The sequence below is a fragment of the Somniosus microcephalus genome, chromosome 28 (genome assembly GCF_052327205.1).
Source record: "Somniosus microcephalus isolate GS21.2 chromosome 28, FLI_Smic_1.0, whole genome shotgun sequence".
In the NCBI taxonomy this organism is placed as follows: domain Eukaryota; kingdom Metazoa; phylum Chordata; class Chondrichthyes; order Squaliformes; family Somniosidae; genus Somniosus; species Somniosus microcephalus.
Window position 1 is genome coordinate 46,406,747 of NC_141014.1, and position 22,096 is coordinate 46,428,842.

Genomic DNA, 22,096 nt, shown 5'->3' on the forward strand with positions numbered 1-22,096 from the left:
CACTACAATCTAAAAATCTATCTGAGCCTTGAATATAGTTAATGGTTCAGCATCCACAGCCCTTTGGGGTAGAGAATTTGAAAATATCTTACTGGGAAACTGTGAGTACCCTACTGGGCTTTGTTCTGGGACCACTCTCCTTCCCCCTCCCCCACCATGTTTGACTAACCTGCCAACACTCATGGTCTTGGGTAAGGTATTGAAGGACGAGGAATACGTGCGGAACTGTATTCCTACAAAATATAATCCTTCTGGAAGGAGTAAATGTATTTCATTAAATGCACAAAGTAAAACCCCCAAGTTAAATGGATACTTCTCCTGAAACTCTTTCCCCCTCCCTGCCTGTTCCATCAATGTATAAACCCAATACCGGCAGCTCCTCCATAAATGTATTGATTGGTATTCAGGCCCATTGTGCAGTTCATACCAAATAGCAATCATCCTTTCCAAATCCGACTGCATCTCCATTTGTGTCCTTCACCCCCAGGAATGGATTCATCCGTTGATGATGCTGCAGCTGCAACACGCCAGTGTTTACACGCTAATTTAGGAACTTCACTGAGAACTGCAGCGGGTGCAATGAAATTGCCGTCTTGAGCCATTCCACGTTCATGTCTTTGCATCTCTCGGAGGCATTTCTGGGGTATCTGAGTCCCCACATTTCACACGACGATGAGCCGCAATTCTACGAGTCGGGATGGGTTTGCGTGCTGATGGGTTTCATGGCTTCATGTTTCAGACAAAACAAAGTCTTCAGCTCACTCGATGTGAAAAACTTTACAGGCGCCCGTGTTTTAAGAATTACATCGAATTTACAGCACAGAAACTGGCCATTCGGCCCGACTGCTCCGTGCCGGTGTTTATGCTCCACACGAGCCTCCTCCCGCCCTTCTTCATCTAATCCGATCAGCATATCCTTCTATTCCCTTCTTTCCAAACTTCCCCTTAAATGCATCTCTGCTCTTCGCCTCAACTACTCCTATGTGGTAGCGAGTTCCACATTCTCACCACTGAAGAAGTTGCTCCTGAATCCCCTGTTAGATTTATTAGTGACTATCTTATATTTATGGCCCTCAGTTCTGGACTCCCCCACAAGTGAAAGCATTTTCTTTCCATCTACCTTCATAATTTTAAAGACCTCTATTAGGTCACGCTTCAGCCTTCTTATTTCTAGAGAAAAGCGCCCCAGCTTGTTCAGTCATTCCTGATCGATATAACCTCTCAGTTCTGCTATCATCCTTGTAAATCAAATGTGCACCTTCTCCAGTGCCTCTATATCCTTTTTGTAATATTCTCCTTAGAGCAGAAAAGGCTAAGAGGAGATTTGATAGAGGCGTTTAAAATCATGAAGGGTTTCGAAAGAGTAAATAAAGAGAAACTGTTTCCAATGGCTGAAGGGTCGATAACCAGAGGACACAGATTTAAGATGATTAGCAAAAGAACCAGAGGTGACAGGAGGAAAAACTTTGTTACACAAGGAGTGGTTAGGATTGGGAATGCGCTGCCTGATGGGGCGGTGGATACAGATTCAATAGTGGCCTTCAAAAGGGAATTGGATAAATACTTGAAGTAGAAAAAAGTTCCAGGTTCCTGGGGAAAGAGCGGGGGAGTGGGACTAACTGGATTGCTCTTTGAATGAGCCGGGACAGACTCGATGGGCTGAATGGCCTCCTTCTGTGCTGCACTATTCTATGATTCTATGGAGACCAGAACCGTGCACCGTACTCCAAGTGTAGTCTAACCGAGGTTCTATACCAATTTAACACGTTGAACTCGGGTGCGGTTCGGCTGCAAGCACTCCCCGCACTGAGGTCAGAACGGCACTAATGGTAACTGTTTGCATCTCACAAAATCTATGAGGTCGACGTTCACCCCGCTCCGTGCCGATACATTTCCTACAGTCTGACTACAAAGAAGCACAGCCCTGGTAGCAGCTCCCCGAGTGACGGGCTAGAAAATACACAGAGAAACATAGAAGATTGGAGCATCAGTCGGCCATTCGGCAACTCGAGCCTGTTCAGCCATTTAATGAGATCGTGGCTGATCATCCAAATTCAGTACCCTGTCCCTGCTTTCTCCCCATATCCCTTGATCCCTTTAGCCTCAAGAAATATATTCAAATCCTTCTTGAATATATTTAATGAATTTTCCTCAACTGCCCTGTGTGGCAGAGAATGTCACAGGTTCACCACTCTCTGGGTGAAGAAATTCCTCCTCATCTCAGTCCTAAATGGCTTCCCACTTATCCTTAGACTGTGACCCCTGGTTCTGGACTCCCCGCCATCGGGAACTTGCCTGTTTTTTCTGGAAGAGAAATTTCTGTCTTTACATCCGAAGGGATTGTGTGATGGGGAGAAATATTTAATGGAAAGTCAAGCCTCATGGGTCCCGGTTCTACAGAATCTGAAAATGTGAAATGAATAATACTCTGGTGTATGTTCCATAACACACAAAGATGTTTCCAATCAATTTATTCCATTTTTAGAATATTAATTCACGGAATGTGGGCGTCGCTGTCAACGGCCAGAATGTATTGCTCGGCGCGAGTCGCACTGGAGAAGGTGGGGGTGAGCCGCCTTCTTGAACTCCGTGCGGTGAAGGTACTCCCACAATGCTGTTAGGCAGTGAGTTCCAGGATTTTGACCCAGCGACGATGAAGGAACGATTGTAGGAAAATTCATCGATAACGAAGGATGATTCTCAGCACCTTGAGCTTTTGGAAAGCAGCAAATTGTCATTTAATTCAAATGAGAGCATCAAACAACGAGAGACTTTCCGATTTGAAGAAGGTCAAGGAACCCAAAAGCAGTGACATCACCGAGATGATCTCCCAAACCTGCCGGTTTTCCATAGCTCTGATTGGCTCTGGGTCTCCCCCCCTCCTCCCCCACACCCCCTCTCCTTTGTTAATTGGTGCCTGGATTCAGGAAAGATTCCTGATTGGCTCTCAGGGATTGTCAATCGTCATTGGTGATGTCATTCCTTGTTTGAATGCAGGCTGTCCCAGTAGTATAAATACAAGAGCTTGAGTTAGAAAGGGTTAGTTTTTGAACTTTCTAGGTGCTAGTGAGCAGTAATAGTATAACAGGAAATAGTGAAGATGGCCTCCCAAGTACGTCAGAACTACCACAAGGACTGTGAGGATGCTGTCAACAAGCAAATTAACATGGAGCTCTATTCCTCCTATGTTTATCTTTCCATGGTGAGTCTTGTATTCCTTGTTGCTGTATTCTTAAAAGCTGGACATTCTGTAGTTCCATGAACTGGCTTTCAACTATATTTCTCTTGACTTCCTTACCTGGGGAAGCAATGTTTGAGCAGTGAGTACTTCAGGGTGAGCTTGTCGTGTTGATGGCCTGCTCCTTGTAGCAGCTGCACTCTGTTGAGCAGGTTTAATATATGGAACTAGCTCAGCTGCTGCCTGAGTTTGTAACAGAAGAGCACAAACCTGGTCAAGTGACTGTTGGTGCTTGTTGATATGAAACCAAGTTCAGTTTCAGTGGGGTGACTGTAGTGAGTGACATGATGGCAGGTCCTCACTAGCTTTCTCTTCAACTGGAAGTGAAGTTCTGGGAATCCTGGTGTTGAAGCCTTGTTCACTGTGCCTAGATCTCTTTGGCTACAAGGCACTTTGGGAGGTAGTCAATGAAGCCACCTGTTATGTGGGAAATGCAGCAGCCAATTTGTGCACAGTAAGCTTGCACAAACAATGATACTCATCAGATCATTTGTTTTGGTTGAGGGATAAATATTGGCCTGGGAATCTGGAGAGAACTCCCCTGTTCTCTGAAGTAGTGCCTTTGAGATCTTTCACATCCACCTGAGGACAGACAGGGCCTCTGTTTAACATCTCATCTGAATGACAGGAAATAGAGGAGGGACTACTTATCCAGCAGTAGAGTTTAGTTTGACTGGTCATGAAATATAATCCTGAACTGTAGTTTATAGTTTTTATTTGTTGGTTGACTGTTTCATCCTGGTTCTTGGGAGGAGAAGCTGGCCAACATGTTCAGATTAGTGAAGTGAATTGCATTTTGTTAGTTAACCAATGGTATCTTCAGGATCAAGGGAGAAGCCAGGGACAGGGTACTTGTTTGGATGATCAGCCATGATCTCACTAAACGTTGGAACAGGCTCAAGGGGCCGAATGGCCTACTACTGCTCCTATCTTCTATGGTTCTATCTATTTTTGCAAGATTAAGAACTCACTAGCTAACTAGGGGTAAATATAATCTTGCATTGTATATGAAGATCTAGGTCTGATGAAGCTGTTTAAAATTCTCTCCACAGTCCTATTACTTTGACCGGGATGATGTTGCCCTGCGTCACTTTGCCGAGTTCCTCAAGGAGCAGTCACATGAGAAACACGAGGATGCTGAGAAATTGATGAAATTCCAGAATCGGCGTGGAGGCCGAATCATCTTGGAGGACATCAAGGTTGGATTCAATAAATGAGTGGCCTTCTGTTGGGATCCCCTTGTTTCCAATACTTTCTAAAGCAATTGGTTCCAATTTGATTCCATGGTTCTGGTGGCTTAATGCTGTCATTCTATATTCCTGTGACACATTGGTTCATGGTAACATGGAATTCTGGCTGCATTTCACCCCTGTTTTCCTTGTGCTGTCTTGTGTATTTTTGTTTAATTCATTGTAAGTGAACTGTGACTTTCCCCTTCAGAAACCAGAGCAGGATGAGTGGAGCAATGGTCTGGAGGCGATGCAGAGAGCTCTACAGATGGAGAAGAATGTCAACCAGAGTCTGCTGGATCTGCACAAACTCTCCACTGGGCACACCGACCCTCATGTAAGTTCTTAATGTGGGTTGTTGGGTGTGTTGGAGGTGGTGGAACCTTGCTGTCCTTGAGCCTATTCAATATTCCCCATGCCCAATTGCTTTGTGTTGGTGTCTCTCCTGGGTCCTTAAGTGGGTTGGGGAGAGGACTGGACAGTTGGCCTAATGTGGACATTGAGAATAAAGCTGTTGGTGTTCTTAGCATCTATTGTACAGGAATTACTGGTTCATTGGAGCAAATTTACATCATCTCAATTACACCACTTGACTATCCTCCAGTCCAAGAGGATTAAAATCCCAACTCTAGGGTTGGGGGAGTGGTTGGGGGGGAGATCATGTTCCTTGATATCTGCTACTGGCCATAACTAGTTTCACTTTGTTTCTTTCTTTCAGTTGTGTGACTTCCTGGAGACCCACTACTTGGATGAGCAAGTGAAGATGATCAAGAAGCTTGGAGCTCACATCACCAACTTGAAGAGACTGGGAGCCCCTGAGAATGGCATGGGAGAGTACCTGTTTGACAAGCACAGCCTGGGGGAGAGTGACTGAAGCTTATTGTGTTCAGTACTTGTGTTTGTATAATTGTGGGGGAGACCCTGTCCTTCAGGGATGGGTTGTGTGACTTTGTACAAAGAGCTGTGAGACTGTCACTAACTATAAATAAACTGTTCAACATTGGACTGGATTTTGTCTCCTTGTAAATTTGAGTGGTTGCTTATTTTCTGATTAACATTTGGTTGTCTTCAGACAAGAGCTACACTGGGCTGTGTTTACACAGAATGCGAGAGGTTGCAGCCCCTCTTTCATTATGTGAATTGGCTGCTCAATTTTTGGCTGCACTTCAGTCCCACGCTCTTGATCTTCGGTCACCCGGTGCGGAGGGAGCAGGCAGATTGGAGCACCTCCTCGTAGGACTGTTCCTGGGCCTTCCCAAAAAGGCCATTAACTGGTCCAAGCAGCGGGCGGTCGAGGGAGTTCTTCGGCTCACCTGCCTTCCTCTCTTCTGTGGCCATGTTTGTGCCCGGTTCTCCCTGGAGATGGAGCACGCGGTGTCTGCCAGCGCGCTCGAGCCCTTCCATGACCGGTCGGGACTGGAGTGCATCATCACGCCCAACAACCAAATTTTAATTAAGTTTCATTTGATGCTTTAAGTTGCAGACAATTTGTTTAAACACCCAATCTAGTCTAGCGGCATTGTCCTAATTCAAATCGGAGTTCCAACTGGCCTTTATGCGATTCCTTTCTTGAAGAAAATTTGTGGGGGGGGGGGGAGATGAATACTCTCTTCATGGAGTCCCATTGGCCTAGAACCACACTGGACTAGGTTCGAACTGCCAAAGCTGCCACTTCTAAGCCTAATGGAGAGTTGGAGAATAGAGCAAGGTAACTGCAGGATAACCAATTAGAGACTTGGTCACAGTGTTAGAGCTTTGAGTTTTGACCTACCTTGGGTGAAAATCCAAGGTTATTCTCAACATGCCTGTATCATATGAACACGTGTCAGTCCACCAGTCCCACTTTTCCTTACTTCATCTTTAATTCAATAGTATTCCACCTTTGATGCACTTTCTTAGCCTGTTCTTTGCTGTTGATCCCACAGTGTTTTGATCCTAGCGGGAGCACGAGGTATCTACGGAATCCCAGCACTGTCCTTGCCTCGCCAGATTTAGGGAAACGCCAGTAACTCTCATCTCAATGATTTACTGGACTTACTGTTCCACCAGAGAAGATTCAACAGTCTCCTCGCCTCTTTGCATTTGTACTTTCCTCCTGGCCAGTCAAACATCGAGAGATTAATCACTGAAACAAGTCTATACCAGATAGTCTCTTTTCACAAGTGGGACAATATCTACACAACCAGCACTACACACAGTGATTGCCAGCAACTGGGTCCAGACAGCAGGGAGTCGTTCGGCCCGACTGCCTGTCTCTTGTTCGTGCCCGGGTGGCCCTGGAGATGGAGCACGTAGTGTCCCCGGCACGCTTGAGGCCTCCTGCGACCAGTGGGCGCCGCGGGGACTGGAGTGCATCGTCACCCCCTCCGGCAACCAAATTTCAATTTAATTTGTTAAGTTTCACTTATTGTTTTGAGTTTAGTTACAGTCTGTTTGTTTATAGGTTGCTCAAAAAGAGTACACCCAGTGATTGCCTCTCTCTTCCTGCAATCCCCCCAATCCCGTCAGCTTAACTCAAACATCCTTTCCCCGGCGGATAGACCAGACTTACCCCAGTACATGTCAAATACATGGAATGTACTCGTGCAAAAGGTAATATTTAAAACATTACAAAAACACACATACGCAGTTAACCATCATTTAAAGCTGGCATGAATCTAATAATGGGGGTGAGGTGGACCTACAAATACAAAGGGACCGGGATAGGTGGGTGGAAAATGGCATATAATGTGGGAAAATACAAAAGAATGAGACTAAGGAAAAGAAAGACTTGAATTTCTAAAGCGCCTTTCACGACCACCGGATGTCTCAAAGCACTTGACAGCCCATGAAGTACTTTTTGAAGTGTAGTCACTGTTGTAATGTAGGAAGCATAGCAGCCAATTTGCACACAGCAAGCTCCCACAAACAACAATGTGATAATGACTGGATCATCTGTTTTTGTTATGTTGGTTGAGGGATTAATATTAAAAGAAAGCACAATTTACACTTCATCTAGAGCCATCCTTTGTTTCTTAACCTGTCCCATTACCATCTCCCTTTGCCTTGAATATCTCTCAATGTCTCTTAATCTCTCCTGCCTTCCATCCTATCACAGACCGTCCCTTTTGTTCTTTCCTCCCTCCCCCCATTCCCAGCCTCTTCACTTGCTTAAGAATCTGTTCCATTTCCGGCTTTTTTCCAGTTCTGACGAAAGGTCATCGACCTGAAACGCTGACTCTGTTTCTCTCTTCACAGACGCTGCCTGACCTGCCGAGTGTCTCCGGCATTTTCTGTTTTTATTTGAGAGATAAATAGGACAACCCAGCCTATCCAATCTTTCCTCATAGCTAAAATTCTTCAGCCCAGGCAACATCCTCGTAAATCTCCTCTGTACCCTCTCTAGTGCAATCACATCCTTCCTGTAATGTGGTGACCAGGACTGCACGCAGTACTCTAGCTGCGGCCTAACCAGTGTTTTATACATTTCAAGCATAACCTCCCTGCTCTTATATTCTATGCCTCGGCTAATAAAGCAAGTATCCCGTATGCCTTCTTAACCACCTTATCTACCTGTCCAGCTAACTTCAGAGATCTGTGGACATGCACTCCAAGGTCCCTCTGATCTTCTGCACTTCTCAGTGTCCTACCATTTAACCCTTGCCTTGTTAGCCCTCCACAAATGCATGACCTCACACTTCTCCAGATTGAATTCCATTTGCCACTGTTCTGCCCACCTGACCAGTCCATTGATATCTTCCTGCAGTCTTCGGTTTTTTCATTATCAACCACATAGCCAATTTTTGTATCATCTGCAAACTTCTTAATCATACTTCCTACATTCAAGTCTAAATCATTGATATATACCACAAAAAGCAAAGGACCCATTACTGAGCCCTGCGGAACCCCACTGGAAACAGCCTTCCAGTCACGAAAACACCCTTCGACCATTACGCTTTGTTTCCTGCCTCTGAGCCAATTTTGGATCCAACTTGCCCCTTTGCCTTGGATCTCATGGGCTTTTACTTTTGTGACCAGTCTGCCTTGCAGGACCTTATCAAAAGCCTTGCTAAAATCCATATAGACTACAACAAACGCACTACTCTCATCGACCCTCCTTGTTACCTCCTCAAACAATTCAATGAAGTTAGTCAGACATGACCTTCCCTTAACATATCCATGCTGACTGTCCCTGATTAATCTGTGTCTTTCTAAATGAAGATTTATCCTGTCGCTCAGAAATGTTTCTGTAAAGTCTGTGGGTTGTATAGCGAAGTAATACACAGACTACAAGAGTAACTTAAACAGGACTTTACTATTCGAAGGTCAGGGCGAATCTGCCCAATAAATTCTGCCACAGCACTTATATACCGGTGTGGTCACCGTCGGTATTACAGTATACAGCAGCCAGGATAAAGTAGTGCCACACCTAAAACAGTTCTCTTAAAGGTGGACGGTTACATACAATAGTTCTCTTAAAGGTAGAACAGTTACATACACTACAATCCTCCCTTTTTAGCTCACAACATACTTATTCCCCATTAACATAACATCATAACATATCCAACTTCATGTTACAACAGTTCACAGAGGTAGTCTCTGCGGAAACAGTTCGCAGATTCAGTCTCTGCGGGAAACAGTTCACAGATTCAGTCTCTGATCTTCTTGACTCGGTCCGGACCACGCCTCCGTGGTGTAGTCGGGTCACCTTGCTAGAGGGACTCATCCCATAGTCCTTCCCTAGACTTAACAGCTTTACTTCCATCACTTCTGAACCAGCATTGCTGACTTTTTAAAACAAACAAAAAACAGTTGGATTGCCTTGGGAAATTTTCCTACTTTCCAACTGATTTGGCTCCGTTCGGGGGACCACGTGTGTGATCGGGTAGAGGTAATAATGGTTCAGATGGTTATCATCTTCTGCTTCGTCTTTTCCTTTTTTTGCTTCTTGGAGACTCTCGGGGCTCCATTGTCAGCTGCCAGCTGTAACGCCACCATCTCCCTATGTTCCTTAGACTTTAAGTGATTCATCCTGATTTCGGCACTTTGGGAGTTCTCGGCACAAGCTGGGCAGACCAGGTCCTCGTAATATTCAGTGTCACTCAACAGATCATGGTAATATTCGGTGTCGTCCTGAGCTAGGCCCGCGAGAGGGTCTTCTATTTCCTCCTTACCCAGCTGGACGTTAGCCGACTTTTGTTCCAAATCCCGACATCTGTCCTGAAGAGACTTCATCATGCGTTCAGATTCATCCCGCTTTTTCTGGGCTTCCTGCAAGTCTTTTACTAATGACCTCATTTGTGATTTCAATACTGCAACTTCATTCGGAGATTGATTGATCGGACTATTCAATCCCTCTACTGAAGTAGCTGTTTCAGTATTCTGTTGTTCTACATTGCCGTGCGTCAGCGTACTTTTGGCATCCAAGGGCTGTTCTGCTGCAGACTTCTCAGTCTGGGTTGCCACCTCAGCTCTTCCAATGACTTTTGAGAGCTCCCTTCCCTTTGAAGATTGAGGCTCGTATTTAAGTTTTTCCCATTTTAGAGTTTTATCCCTCAGCATATGAATGAGTTGGCTGACTGTTAACTCTTCTGCCATCATCCCTTTTCCATTAACTACAGGGCTGTTTATAACCTTGCCCTGGACGAGTTGGCTGACTGTTAACTCTTCTGTCCTCATCCCTTTTCCATTAGCTGCAGGGCTGTTTAGAACCTTGTCCTGGGGCTCCTTTGCTGCTTCTACTTCGCCATCATCCGCAGCCCCCATCATTCGAATTTCCACAACTGAATCGTCCGGTGATGCTGCACCCAACTTCAGTAGGAGCTTGGAAGTCATGTCGACCAACTCAGCTTTTTCTGCCTGCAACCTGCTAACCAGCGCCTTCAGTTGCGGCCCATCTTGTTCCACTGGATTGGAGCACGCCCCTTCAGAAGCCGAATCAGCTTTGATTCGTTTGGCCTCCTCGTGCAGACGGTTTGTGTGCTCCTGCTCCCTTTTCTTCCCCAGCTGCTTCTGTTGTCTTTCCAGATTCTCCCATTCGGTATCATAGAACTTTTTCATTGCTTTCATCTCTTGCTCGAGACGGCAATTCAATTGTTCTAATTGCTGTCGTAATCTGAAATAAGTTTGCGTTCGAGCTCGATGTTCCTCAGTAATATATATGTCTGTAACTTGAACAGACTCAGAATTCTCTGTCAAGCTATGTTGTTGTTGTTGTTCAGAGGAATTCTGTTCTGAAAATTTGTTCTCCTCTGGAGCATAAGCCTTTATGCCCACATTCGTTCTACCAACCTTCGTCAGCAAGTTCATTTTAGACTTGTCTTTCATGCTTGGGCTAGTCTTATCGTCATCCGTTTCAGAGTCTGAGCTGATTGTCTGCCCCGAGTCCTCACTCATTATTGCTTTGAGGTAGTGCCATTCCATGTCTATTTTCTTGATCCACTCCCGTCCTAGAAGTGGTGGTCCTCCCTCAGGTAGTACGTATAAGTCCATTCCGGGGTGTTCTTTGCCCCTGTCTCTCACCTTGGCTCTTATCTTTCCCATGGGGTATACTTTATGCCCCGTGTATGTCTGCAATACGAACTTGGTATCTCTCAAGGGTATATGTGAGAATAGCCGGTTGTAATCCCTTCGATTTATGACTGATAGGGCTGATCCAGTGTCCAATTCCATTCTCACTTGGACTCCGGCTATTTTTAGCATGACCCAGATAGTTTGTAGGTCAGCTTCCTTACTCACATTATGAATTCTCAGACTACCCAGTTCCTGGCCGTTTGGGTCTGAATCCGAATTCTGTTCATCTGAACTCTTCTCAACCACCTTGTGTACTTTGTTGTACTTTTCCTGTGATGGCTTTTTTTTTGGTTGTTGGTCTTCTTCCCTGACCGGCATACTTTGTCCATGTGACCCAATTTGCCGCATTTCCTACAGTCCTGGTTTTTAAACCAGCATTGGTTCTGGTCATGTGTTGTCTTCCCACAACGATAACATTTCGTTGCACCCGAAGTAATTTGATCCACACTGAGGACCGCTGCCTTCAGCTGCATTTCTGCAGTTCCTTTCGCTGCGGCTTCGCGTGATGCTGCAATAAGGACAGCCCTATCCAGTGTAAGGTCGTTCTCTTCGAGCAGTCGCTTTTGCGTTCCTTCCTTCGACAACCCGCACACGAACTTGTCTCGCAATGCCTCTGTCAGATTTCCTCCAAACTGGCAGTATTTCGCTAGCCGAAGCAGTTCGACCAAGTATTCCGCGTTGCTTTCCTCTTTCCGTTGCGTTCTCGCATAAAATTTGAATCGTTCCGCCAACATCAGCGGTGTGGGGTTCAAGTGATCCTTCAGAACAGCAACAATATTATCGAAGGTTTGATCCGCCGGTTTAACTGGTGCTAGAAGATGTTTCAATAGCCCGTATGTCTTCGCCCCCATCGAGTTTAGCAAGGTTATAGCTTTATCATCATCCTCTATTTTATTGGCCTCACAATATATCTCAATGCGTTCTACATACGTGGCCCAATCTTCTACCTCAGAATTGAAATCGTTGATGTTACCACGCTTAGGCATCTTCACCTCCCTGATAAACAACAACGAAATATTTCTTTAACTCTTTTTTTTTCCAAGATGGCGGTTTCCCCGCGCTTATCTTCTTTCCCCGCCCCTTTCAAAATGGCGGTTCCCGCTTCTGTCTTTTTCTCCGCCTACTGGCGGCTTCCCGCGGTTTTCCACGCTTATCTTCTTTCCCCGCCCACTTTCAAGATGGCGGTTCCCGCTTTTCTTCCCCTGGCAGGAGGGGTAAGCTTTTCCCTCGGGCGACGGCGGCTGGCTTTCGGGGTTCGCAGCCTGCGCTTCGGCTTCAGCGTGTTCCCTTCTCTCGGCCGGGCAACCGGCTCTGGGTACAACCCGTTGACGGCGAACGGTCTCAGCCGCTGGCTGGATCTCGCTCAGTCTCCCTCGCTCGGGCTCTGTCTCTCCGGTGCTGGGTACAACCCGTTGACGGCGAACAGTTTCAGCCGCTGGGCTGGATCTCGCTCAGTCTTCCTCGGGCTCTGTCTCTCCCGCTCGCGCGGCTCTCGCTCGCTCTCTCTCGGGCTCTGTCTCTCCCGTTCGCGCGGCTCTCGCTCGGGCTCTGTCTCTCCCGCTAGCGCGGCTCTCAATCGCGCCTCCCAGCCCTCTCGCAGTCCGGTGCTTCCCTCCCCGGCTGCGGCTGAGTTCTCCGCGATTTATTTATTTTATCTCTTCCCGCGCCTTACGATCCCGGTCGCAGCGCTTCGTGGCCTCGGTCACTGTCCGACCTTTTTCACCCAATCGCTCCTCCCAGCCTCTCGCAGTCCGGTGCTTCCTCCCCGGCTGCGGCTGCGTTCTCCGCGGTTTATTTATTTTTATCTCTTCCCGCGCCTTACGATCCGGTCGCAGCGCTTCGTGGCCTCAGTCACTGTCTGGCCTTTTTCACCCCAATCGCGCCTCCCAGCTTCTCGCAGTCCGGTGCTTTCCTCCCCGGCTGTGGCTGAGTTCTCCGTGGCTTATTTATGTTTATATCTTCCCGCGCCTTACGATCCCGGTCGCTGCGCCTCGTGGTCGCGGTATTTGTCCGGCCTTTTTCGCCATCGCGGTCTAGTCGTCTCATGATGCTCCCCGGCCCGCTTGTACCGCGGCTTCTGCTCCACGCTGCCCCAGTCTCAGTGCCTCTAGGCCTGACTTCTGTCCGGCTCCTTTCCCCCTCGACCGTGGTCGAGTGCACCGCCCTTATCCTCCATTTATTTGTTTCTATTTTCCCTTTACTCACAGTCACCATGGCCGACTTGCTTCTCGTGTTGATCGGCTCACTCACCACCGTGGCAGAAGGGACAATCCGTGCCTGTTGCTGATGGAAGACTTCGTGTTTGAAATCTTCCTCCTTTCTTGGTCTGCAGACTCGAGTTTTCTCTCAGCAAAACGACGAGGGCGGGTGCCTCTTCTCGACGCTCGTTTACTTCTTCAGAAGTATTGTTGCCGCAGGGTAAGATCGAACTCGTCGCCACTGTAAAGTCTGTGGGTTGTATAGCGAAGTAATACACAGACTACAAGAGTAACTTAAACAGGACTTTACTATTCGAAGGTCAGGGCGAATCTTCCCAATAAGTTCTGCCACAGCACTTATATACCGGTGTGGTCACCGTCGGTATTACAGTATACAGCAGCCAAGATAAAGTAGTGCCACACCTAAAATAGTTCTCTTAAAGGTAAACGGCTACATACAATAGTTCTCTTAAATGTAGAACAGTTACATACACTACAATCCTCCCTTTTTAGCTTACAACATACTTATTTCCCATTAACCATATCATTAGAACATATATACAAATTATGTAAAACAGTTCACAGATTCAGTCTCTCTGGAGGTCTCCTGACTCTGTCCGGATAACGCCTCAGTGGCGTAGTAGTTTTTGGTGGGGTAGTAGGTTCTTCCGGCAAGGCCAATTCAGCTTGAAGGACAGTGTCCGGATCATCTGATTCCAGTATTACCAGATCGGAGGTAGGGGCTCTGGGTATCTCTGTTTCGACATTAGCCGTGTAAGGTTGTGGAGTAGGTTGGCTCTTTGTGGATGACCCTATGATCTGGTCAACATGACGCCTTATGATGCTGTCACCAATGTCCACTGTATACAGCAGCGGCCCTAGCCTTTTTACAATAGTTCCAGGCTGCCATTTCTCGGTACGGTAGTCCCGGGCCAAAACTTGTTGACCTGTCTGAAAAGATCTAGTTGGCCTTTCATTCAGGCCCTGGAATTGCCGGTTCTCTACGTCCCTTCTGACGTTTGGCTTAATCAAATCCAGCCGGCGTCTTAGCCTTCTATTGAAAAAGATCATGGCGGGAGTTTGATTTGTGACCGCATGTGTTGCATTCCTGTACGCCAACAAAAAGTTATCTACCTTATGTTGTAAGTTGATGTTCTCATTACCCATGGCCTTTATGGCCTTCTTGAAGGTCTGGACAAACCTTTCAGCTAAGCCATTGGTGGCGGGATGGTATAGGGCTGACGTGTAGTGCTTGACCCCATTGCTTTTTAAGAATTTCCTGAATTCTTCGGACACAAATTGTGGTCCATTATCAGAACAGACCTGTTCCGGCAGCCCATTCCTGGCAAACATGGTCCTTAATACTGTGATGGTTTTTTCCGTGGTGGTGGAGGACATCTTTATTACCTCCGGCCACTTGGAGTGTGCATCCACCGCTATTAGAAACATTGAGTCCATAAATGGACCAGCAAAGTCGATGTGTACCCTTTGCCAAGGAGATGAGGGCCACTCCCATGGATGCAGAGGAGCTTGTGGTGGCGCGTTTTGGACCTTCTGGCATCCTAGACAACTCTTGGTTATTTCCTCGATGTCTCCATCAATACCTGGCCACCACACAAACGCCCTTGCTAGGTTCTTCATTTTCACTCCACCCAGATGCCCCTCGTGAAATTCCTTTAGCACCTTATGCTGAAGTTTGGGTGGAATCACCACTCTCGATCCACACATCAAGGTTCCTCGGCACACTGACAGCTGTTCTTTCCGTTGCGAAAATGCTGGCAGTGTTGGTTCGCCATGTGCTGGCCATCCCTCCACTTTTAGATCGTAGACCCGTGAGAGAGTCGGGTCATTTCTTGTTTCATTCTCGATCATCGAATTGGTTACTGGTAGACATTCTACTATGGATGAGTGGAACATCTCTACCGGGTCCATTGTAGCCGCCTCTTCTACTACCGGCAACGGTAGGCGCAATAACCCATCAGCATTTCCATGCTGTTTGGAGCTTTTGTATTCAATGTCATATTGGTGTGCCCCAAGTAACACGGACCACCTCTGTAACCTTTGCGCTGTCATAGTGGAAACGGCCTTGTTAGGGTTGAATATGGACACCAACGGCTGGTGGTCTGTCAGTAATGTGAACTTCTTGCCCTGCAGGTAATGATTGAATTTCTTTACTCCCCACACAAGGCTGAGGGCCTCCCTGTCTATCTGAGCGTAATTTCGCTCTGTGGAGGTCAACGATCGGGACGCAAATGCGACTGGCCTTTCCGAGCCATTTGGTAACTTGTGTGAAAGTACTGCTCCAATTCCATAAGGAGAAGCATCACAAGCTAGACGAAGAGGTAACGTTGGGTTGAAATGAGCCAACACTTCCTCAGAGGCAATCAACGCCTTTCTTCTGCGAAAGGCCTTTTTACAGTCCTCGCTCCACTTCCATGGCACTTCTTTCCGTAACAGAGCATTCAGCGGATGTAGCACAGTGGATAAATTTGGCAGAAACTTGTGATAATAATTAATCAACCCCAGAAACGATCTCAACTGTGAAACGTTTTCCGGAGCGGGGGCCTTCACGACAGCTTCTATCTTGTCAGGTGACTTGTGCAGCCCCTCTTGGTCAATGACATGACCGCAGTACGAGATCCGTTTCTGGAAGAACTCACATTTCTGGCGATTAACTCGAAGGCCATATTCCTTCAACCTGGTGAGCACCAGTTTCAAATTTGTGAGGTGTTCCTCCTCGTCTTCTCCCGTAATCAGGATATCGTCCAAGTAACACTGTGTGCTTGGAACACCTTGTAAGACCTGCTCCATTGCCCTCTGCCAAATTGCTGGAGCCGAAGCTACTCCAAAAACCAGTCTATTATAACGATACAAGCCTCTGTGCGTGTTGATTGTGAGATACTGGCGCGACTCTTCCTCGACTTCCATTTGTAAGTATGCCTGTGCCAGGTCTATCTTGGTGAAGTGTTGCCCGCCAGACAATGAAGCAAAGATATCCTCAATCCGCGGAAGCGGGTATTGTACCGTGTGAAGCACCGGATTAACTGTGATCTTGAAATCTCCGCAGATGCGGACCTTCCCCAGTCCCCCTGGCTTGTTACTTGATGAAGACTTCATGACGGGAACAATGGGCGTGGCCCACTCACTCCAGTCCACCTTAGACAGTACCCCTGAATGTTCAAGCTCTTCCAGTTCTGCCTCCACAGCAGGTCGTATCGCGTAAGGTACTGATCTGGCTTTGAAAAATTTTGGGCTTGCATGTTCTGCAATCTTGATTTTTGCTTTAATTCCTCTCAGTGTTCCCAGTCCTTGCTGGAATACCTCTTTAGCTTCGTCCAATATTCTGGACAACCGTTCAGGTTTGACCTCTTCCTTCCCAGAATCTACCGTCATTGTATTTAGTGAATGCCAGTCTATCTTTATTTTCCTGATCCACTCCCGTCCCAGAAGTGGTGGACCTCCCTCGGGCAGCACATACAAGTCCATCCTTCGGTGATCTTTGTCTTTGTATCTCACCTTGACTTCTATCTTCCCGATGGGGTATACTTTGTGCCCCGTGTATGTCTGCAATACTATCTGCGTATCCCGTAGGGGAATATGTTTGAATAACTTTTTGTAATCATGCTTATTCATGACCGTCAACGCCGATCCGGTGTCCACTTCCATCTTCACTTGGACTTTTGCAATCTGTAGTGTGATCCAGATAGTTTGTCGGGCAGCTTCTTTACTCACATTACGAATCCTCAGACTACCCAGTGCCTTGCTGTTGGAGTCTGAGTCCGAATTCTGTTCCTCTGGACTCTTCCCAGTCACCTCATGTACCTTTCTGTACTTCTTGTGCGGTGACTTATTATTGTTGTTCTTCTTTCCTGACCGGCATACCTTAGCTATGTGGCCAAGCTTGCCACATGTCCTACAGTCCTGGTTTTTAACCCAGCATTGGTTCTGGTCGTGTGTTGTCTTCCCACAAAGAGAACATTTCGTTGTACCCGAAGTCATTTGATCCACACTGAGTACCGCTGTCTTCCGCTGCATTTACGCCGTGCCTCTCGCTGCGGCTTCGTGCGATGCTGCAATACGGACAGCCTTATCAAGTGTAAGATCGTTCTCTTTGAGTAGTCGTTTTTGCGTTCCTTCCTTCGACAATCCACACACGAACTTGTCTCGCAATGCCTCTGTCAGATTTCCTCTAAACTGGCAGTATTTCGCTAGTCTACGCAGCTCGACCAAGTACTCCGCGTTGCTTTCCTCTTTTCGTTGTGTTCTCCCGTAAAATTTAGATCGTTCCGCTAACATCAGCGGTGCGGGGTTAAAATGATCCTTCAGGACAGCAACAATATTCTCAAAAGACTGATCCGCCGGTTTAGCTGGTGATAGAAGATGCTTCAATAACCCGTATGTCCTCGCACCCATTGAATTTAATAAGGTTAGAGCTTTTTCATAATTTGCTATCTTATTAGCCGTACAATATATCTCGATGCATTCTACATACGTGGGCCATCTTCCACCTCGGCATTGAAACCGTTGCTGTTACTATGCTTAGGCATCTTCACACTCTTCCTGAGAAACAACAACAATATTCTTTAACTTTTTTTTTTCAGATGGCGGTTTCCCGCGCTTATCTTCTTTCCCCGCCCACTTTAAAATGGCGGTTCCCACTTCTGTCTTCTTCCCCGCCTACTGGCGGCTTCCCGCGTTTCTTCGCCTGGCCGGAGGGGTAAGCTTCCCTCGGGCGACGGCCGCTGGCTTTCGGGTTTGCAGCCTGCGCGTCGGCTTCAGCGCGTTCCCTTCTCTCGGCAGGGCAGCCGGTGCTGGGTACAACCCGTTGGCGGCGAACAGTTTCAGCCGCTGGGCTGGCTCTCGCTCAGCCTTCCTCGCTCGGGCTCTGTCTCTCCCGCTCCCTCAGCTCCCAGTCGCGCCTCCAGCCCTCTCGCAGTCCGGTGCTTCCCTCCCCGGCTGCGGCTACGTTCTCTGCGGTTTATTTATTTTATATCATCCCGCGCCTTACGATCCGGTCGCAGCGCTTCGTGGCCTCAATCACTATCTGGCCTTTTTCACCCCAATCGCGCCTCCCAGCTTCTCGCAGTCCGGTGCTTTCCTCCCCGGCTGCGGCTGAGTTCTCCGTGGCTTATTTATTTTTATATCTTCCCGCGCCTTACGATCCCGGTCGCAGCGCCTCGTGGTCGCAGTAGTTGTCCGGCCTTTTTCGCCGTCGCGGTCTAGCCGTCTCACGACGCGCCCTCGCCCGCTTGTACCGCGGCTTCTGCTCCACGCTGCCCCAGTCTCAGCGCCTCTGGGCCCGACTTCTGTCCGGCTCCTTTCCCCCTCGACCATGGTCGAGTGCACCGCCCTTATCCTCCGTTTATTTGTTTCTATTTTCCCTTTAATCACAGTCACCGTGGCCGACTTGCTTCTCGTGTTGATCGGCTCACTCACCACCGTGGCAGAAGGGACAATCCGTGCCTGTTGCTGATGGAAGACTTCGTGTTTGAAATCTTCCTCCTTTCTTGGTCTGCAGACTCGAGTTTTCTCTCAGCAAAACGACGAGGGCGGGTGCCTCTTCTCCACGCTCGTTTATTTCTTCAGAAGTATTGATGCCGCAGGGTAAGATCGAACTCGTCGCCACTGTAAAGTCTGTGGGTTGTATAGCGAAGTAATACACAGACTACAAGAGTAACTTAAAAAGGACTTTACTATTCGAAGGTCAGGGCGAATCTGCCCAATAAGTTCTGCCACAGCACTTATATACCGGTGTGGTCACCGTCGGTATTAGAGTATACAGCAGCCAAGATAAAGTAGTGCCAAACCTAAAATAGTTCTCTTAAAGGTAAACGGTTACATACAATAGTTCTCTTAAAGGTAGAACAGTTACATACACTACAACAGACATGTAATTTCTCTGAGCTGAAAGCATCCATGATTCGTGACCAGATTGTGTTTGGTATTCATGATAAAAAAAAGTCAGGGAACGTCTGTTGAGAGAAACCGAACTGACATTGGAAATTGCTGTGAAAATAAGCCAAGTTACCGAGTTAGCTCAAAAGCATGCCAAGACTTTCAGTGAAATCAATGATGATGCGATTGCAGTAAGTGCTGCTGTCGGTGCTGTGTCCTACAAGGGGAAGAAACATGGGCAGAACAGAAGTGAAAAGCAATCGGAGGAAGGAATTTTTAATTGTAAACGCTGTGGTTACAAACACCAGTTAAAACAATATGCAGCGTTTGGGAAAATGTGCACAAAATGTCATGGAAAGAATCACTTTGCCAAACAATGCTTTTCAAAAGTAAAAACAAAGAAAGGGCAACAAGTCCGAGTTAATGTGATTGAGGACACTGATTTAAGTGAGACATTTTTTGTAGGAATGGTGTCATGTGACAATATAGAAAAGGATACAGAAAATGTGCAGCCCTCAGGAATAAACAATGCTGAACATAACGTCAATGCAGTAAAAGAGGACAAATGGATGATCCCACTGCAGGTAAATGGAGCATTAGTTACATTGAAACTAGACACTGGGGCAAAAGCAAACTTAATCAGTATGAGTGACATTAACAATATGAAAGAAAAGCCCAAAATACAGAAAAAGTCAGTACTACTGAAGGACTATAATGGACAGAAAATAGATAGCTTCGGTGTATGCAGACTTAAAGTGACAGTCAAAGACAAAGTGCATCATCTCATGTTTTCTGTTGTGGCTGAAGGACTTGATTCACTAATGGGTGACAAAGCTTGTGAGGACTTAGAACTGGTCAAGAGAGTCTACCGTATAAAATGTGCCATAAGCAGACCAGATGACTCGGTGGATTCTGTAGTGAATAATTTCCAGGACGTGTTTAAAGGATTTGGAGTTCTACCATTCACTTACAAGATCCAGCTAAAGGAGGATGCTCAGCCAGTGGTACATGCTCCACGAAGAGTTCCAGCACCCCTGCATGACCGGCTCAAGAATGAACTGGACAGAATGACCACACTAGGAGTCATTAGGAAAGTCGAAGAGCCAACAGACTGGGTTAACTCCATGGTATGTGTCAAGAAAAAGATCAATGATCTAAGAATATGCATGGATCCAAAGGACTTAAATGCAAACATAAAACGTGAACACTACCAGATTCCCAAGCGAGAAGAAATCACCAGTGAAATGTCAGGTGCCAGATACTGTACAAAGCTCGATGCCTCACAAGGATTTTGGCAACTAAAACTGGATGAAGAGAGCACCAAATACTGTACCTTCAACGCACCATTTGGCAGGTATTGTTTCCTCAGAATGCCTTTCGGGATAATATCTGCATCTGAAATCTTTCATAGAGCGATGGAACACATAATTGAAGGTCTGGAAGGAGTTCGGGTCTATGTTGATGACATCATCATCTGGGGCTCCACACTGAAAGAACACAATGAGAGACTGACTAAAGTGCTACAGAGCATATGCCGGAATGGACTGAAGCTCAACAAAGCCAAGTGTCAGTTTGGCGTCCAGGAAGTTACTTTCCTAGGAGATAATCTATCTGGTAAAGGAATAGAGCCAGATATGGAAAAAGTAAACGCCGTACTCAAAATGCACTGACCCACTGACAAAAAAGGAGTGCTACGCATCATGGGGATGATAAACTTCATTGGAAAGTTCATTCCTAACTTGTCAGCCAAGACACCCTGTCTGCGAGACCTGCTACGTAAAACAAATGAGTTCGCATGGACAGAAAGACATGAACAAGAGTGGATCAACCTCAGAACAGTGCTGACAACCATACCTGTACTCACCTTCTTTGACCCAACAAAAAGAACCAAAGTGTCAACAGATGCATCAAAAGATGGCCTAGGTGCGGTCTTGCTACAAGCAGAGGGTGAAGATTGGAAGGCTGTTGTGGTAAACCACTGTTTGTATTCCTGTTTGTCCTGTTTGTATTCCACTGTGTACATGCCTGGACATGCCTCGGCTGACTCCTCCCACAGGTCCTAGTATAAAGGTGACTGCTCCCCAGCCCTTAGTATCATGGACCGGTCGACCACGCGAGGCAGACCTCCATTCTGTTGTTAATAAAAGCCTTTAGTTACTCTTCTAACTCTCAGTCTTTTATGAGTAATTGATAGCACATCAATTTTATTAACAACATTTTTATAATGGAGAAGATCCTCACACCAGCATGCCTGGACTTAGATCATCGGGAGGCGGACTCATCCACCAAGTTTACTCACTGGCTTAAGTGTTTCGAAAAATTCCTGACCGCCTCCGAAGCAATCAAATCGGACGAGGACAAACTGGATGTCCTGACCTCCAAAGTGAACCACCGAGTGTACTCGGTCATCCAAGACGCGACCTCGTACGCGGACGCTATCAAGCTCCTCAAGGACCAGTACACGCGCCCAGTGAACGAAGTGTACGCCAGGCACCTCCTGGGGAGTCGTAAACAACAACCTGGGGAATCGACCGTGGAATACCTTCAGGCACTGTCTGTGCTTGGCCGGGCCTGTGGTTGTAAGGATGTAAAGGCCGCCGTGTACACAGAGGAACTTATCCGGGACGCTTTTGTAGCGGGCCACAGATCCAATTACACCCGACAGCGACTGTTGGAGCAGAGTAACCTCGACCTCAACAAGGCCTCTGAACTCACACTATCGTTGGATGCAGCCTACCAGGGCATGGATGCCTACTCCTCTGCACCGTGGACGCCGCGGGGAATGACAGCCTGGGACACGGTAGGACCGCCTCATAGCACCGTGCCACCCCAGCCACACCCCAACAACGGCCCAACTACCGCAGCAGTGTCCCAAGGCCAGACAGCAGTGCCCCAAGGCCAGAAATGCTACTTCTGTGGCCAGGCAAAACACCCCAGAGCGCGCTGCCCGGCGGAAAACGCGATCTGCTCGGGCTGCGGGAAGA

At 47.2% G+C, this 22,096-nt stretch overlaps 2 protein-coding genes across 2 annotated transcripts in view; both read left to right on the forward strand.

The window, feature by feature from the left end:
• Positions 1-3,063: 3,063 nt before the first annotated feature.
• The window catches only part of LOC147099742 (ferritin heavy chain, oocyte isoform-like), a 53,303-nt gene continuing 34,270 nt past the window's right edge, over positions 3,064-22,096 (forward strand). Inside the window, exon 1 of the mRNA XM_085969130.1 lies at positions 3,064-3,202. Coding sequence (XP_085825256.1) covers positions 3,101-3,202 — 102 coding nt within the window. The 5' untranslated portion in view covers positions 3,064-3,100. The remainder of the gene's footprint in view (positions 3,203-22,096) is intronic.
• LOC147099743 (ferritin heavy chain, oocyte isoform-like) lies at positions 3,400-5,477 on the forward strand. The gene is made up of 3 exons (XM_085969150.1): positions 3,400-3,466; positions 4,656-4,804; positions 5,186-5,477. Exons 1-3 carry the CDS (start codon positions 3,400-3,402, stop codon positions 5,339-5,341), a joined length of 372 nt encoding a protein of 123 aa, XP_085825276.1. The 3' UTR covers positions 5,342-5,477.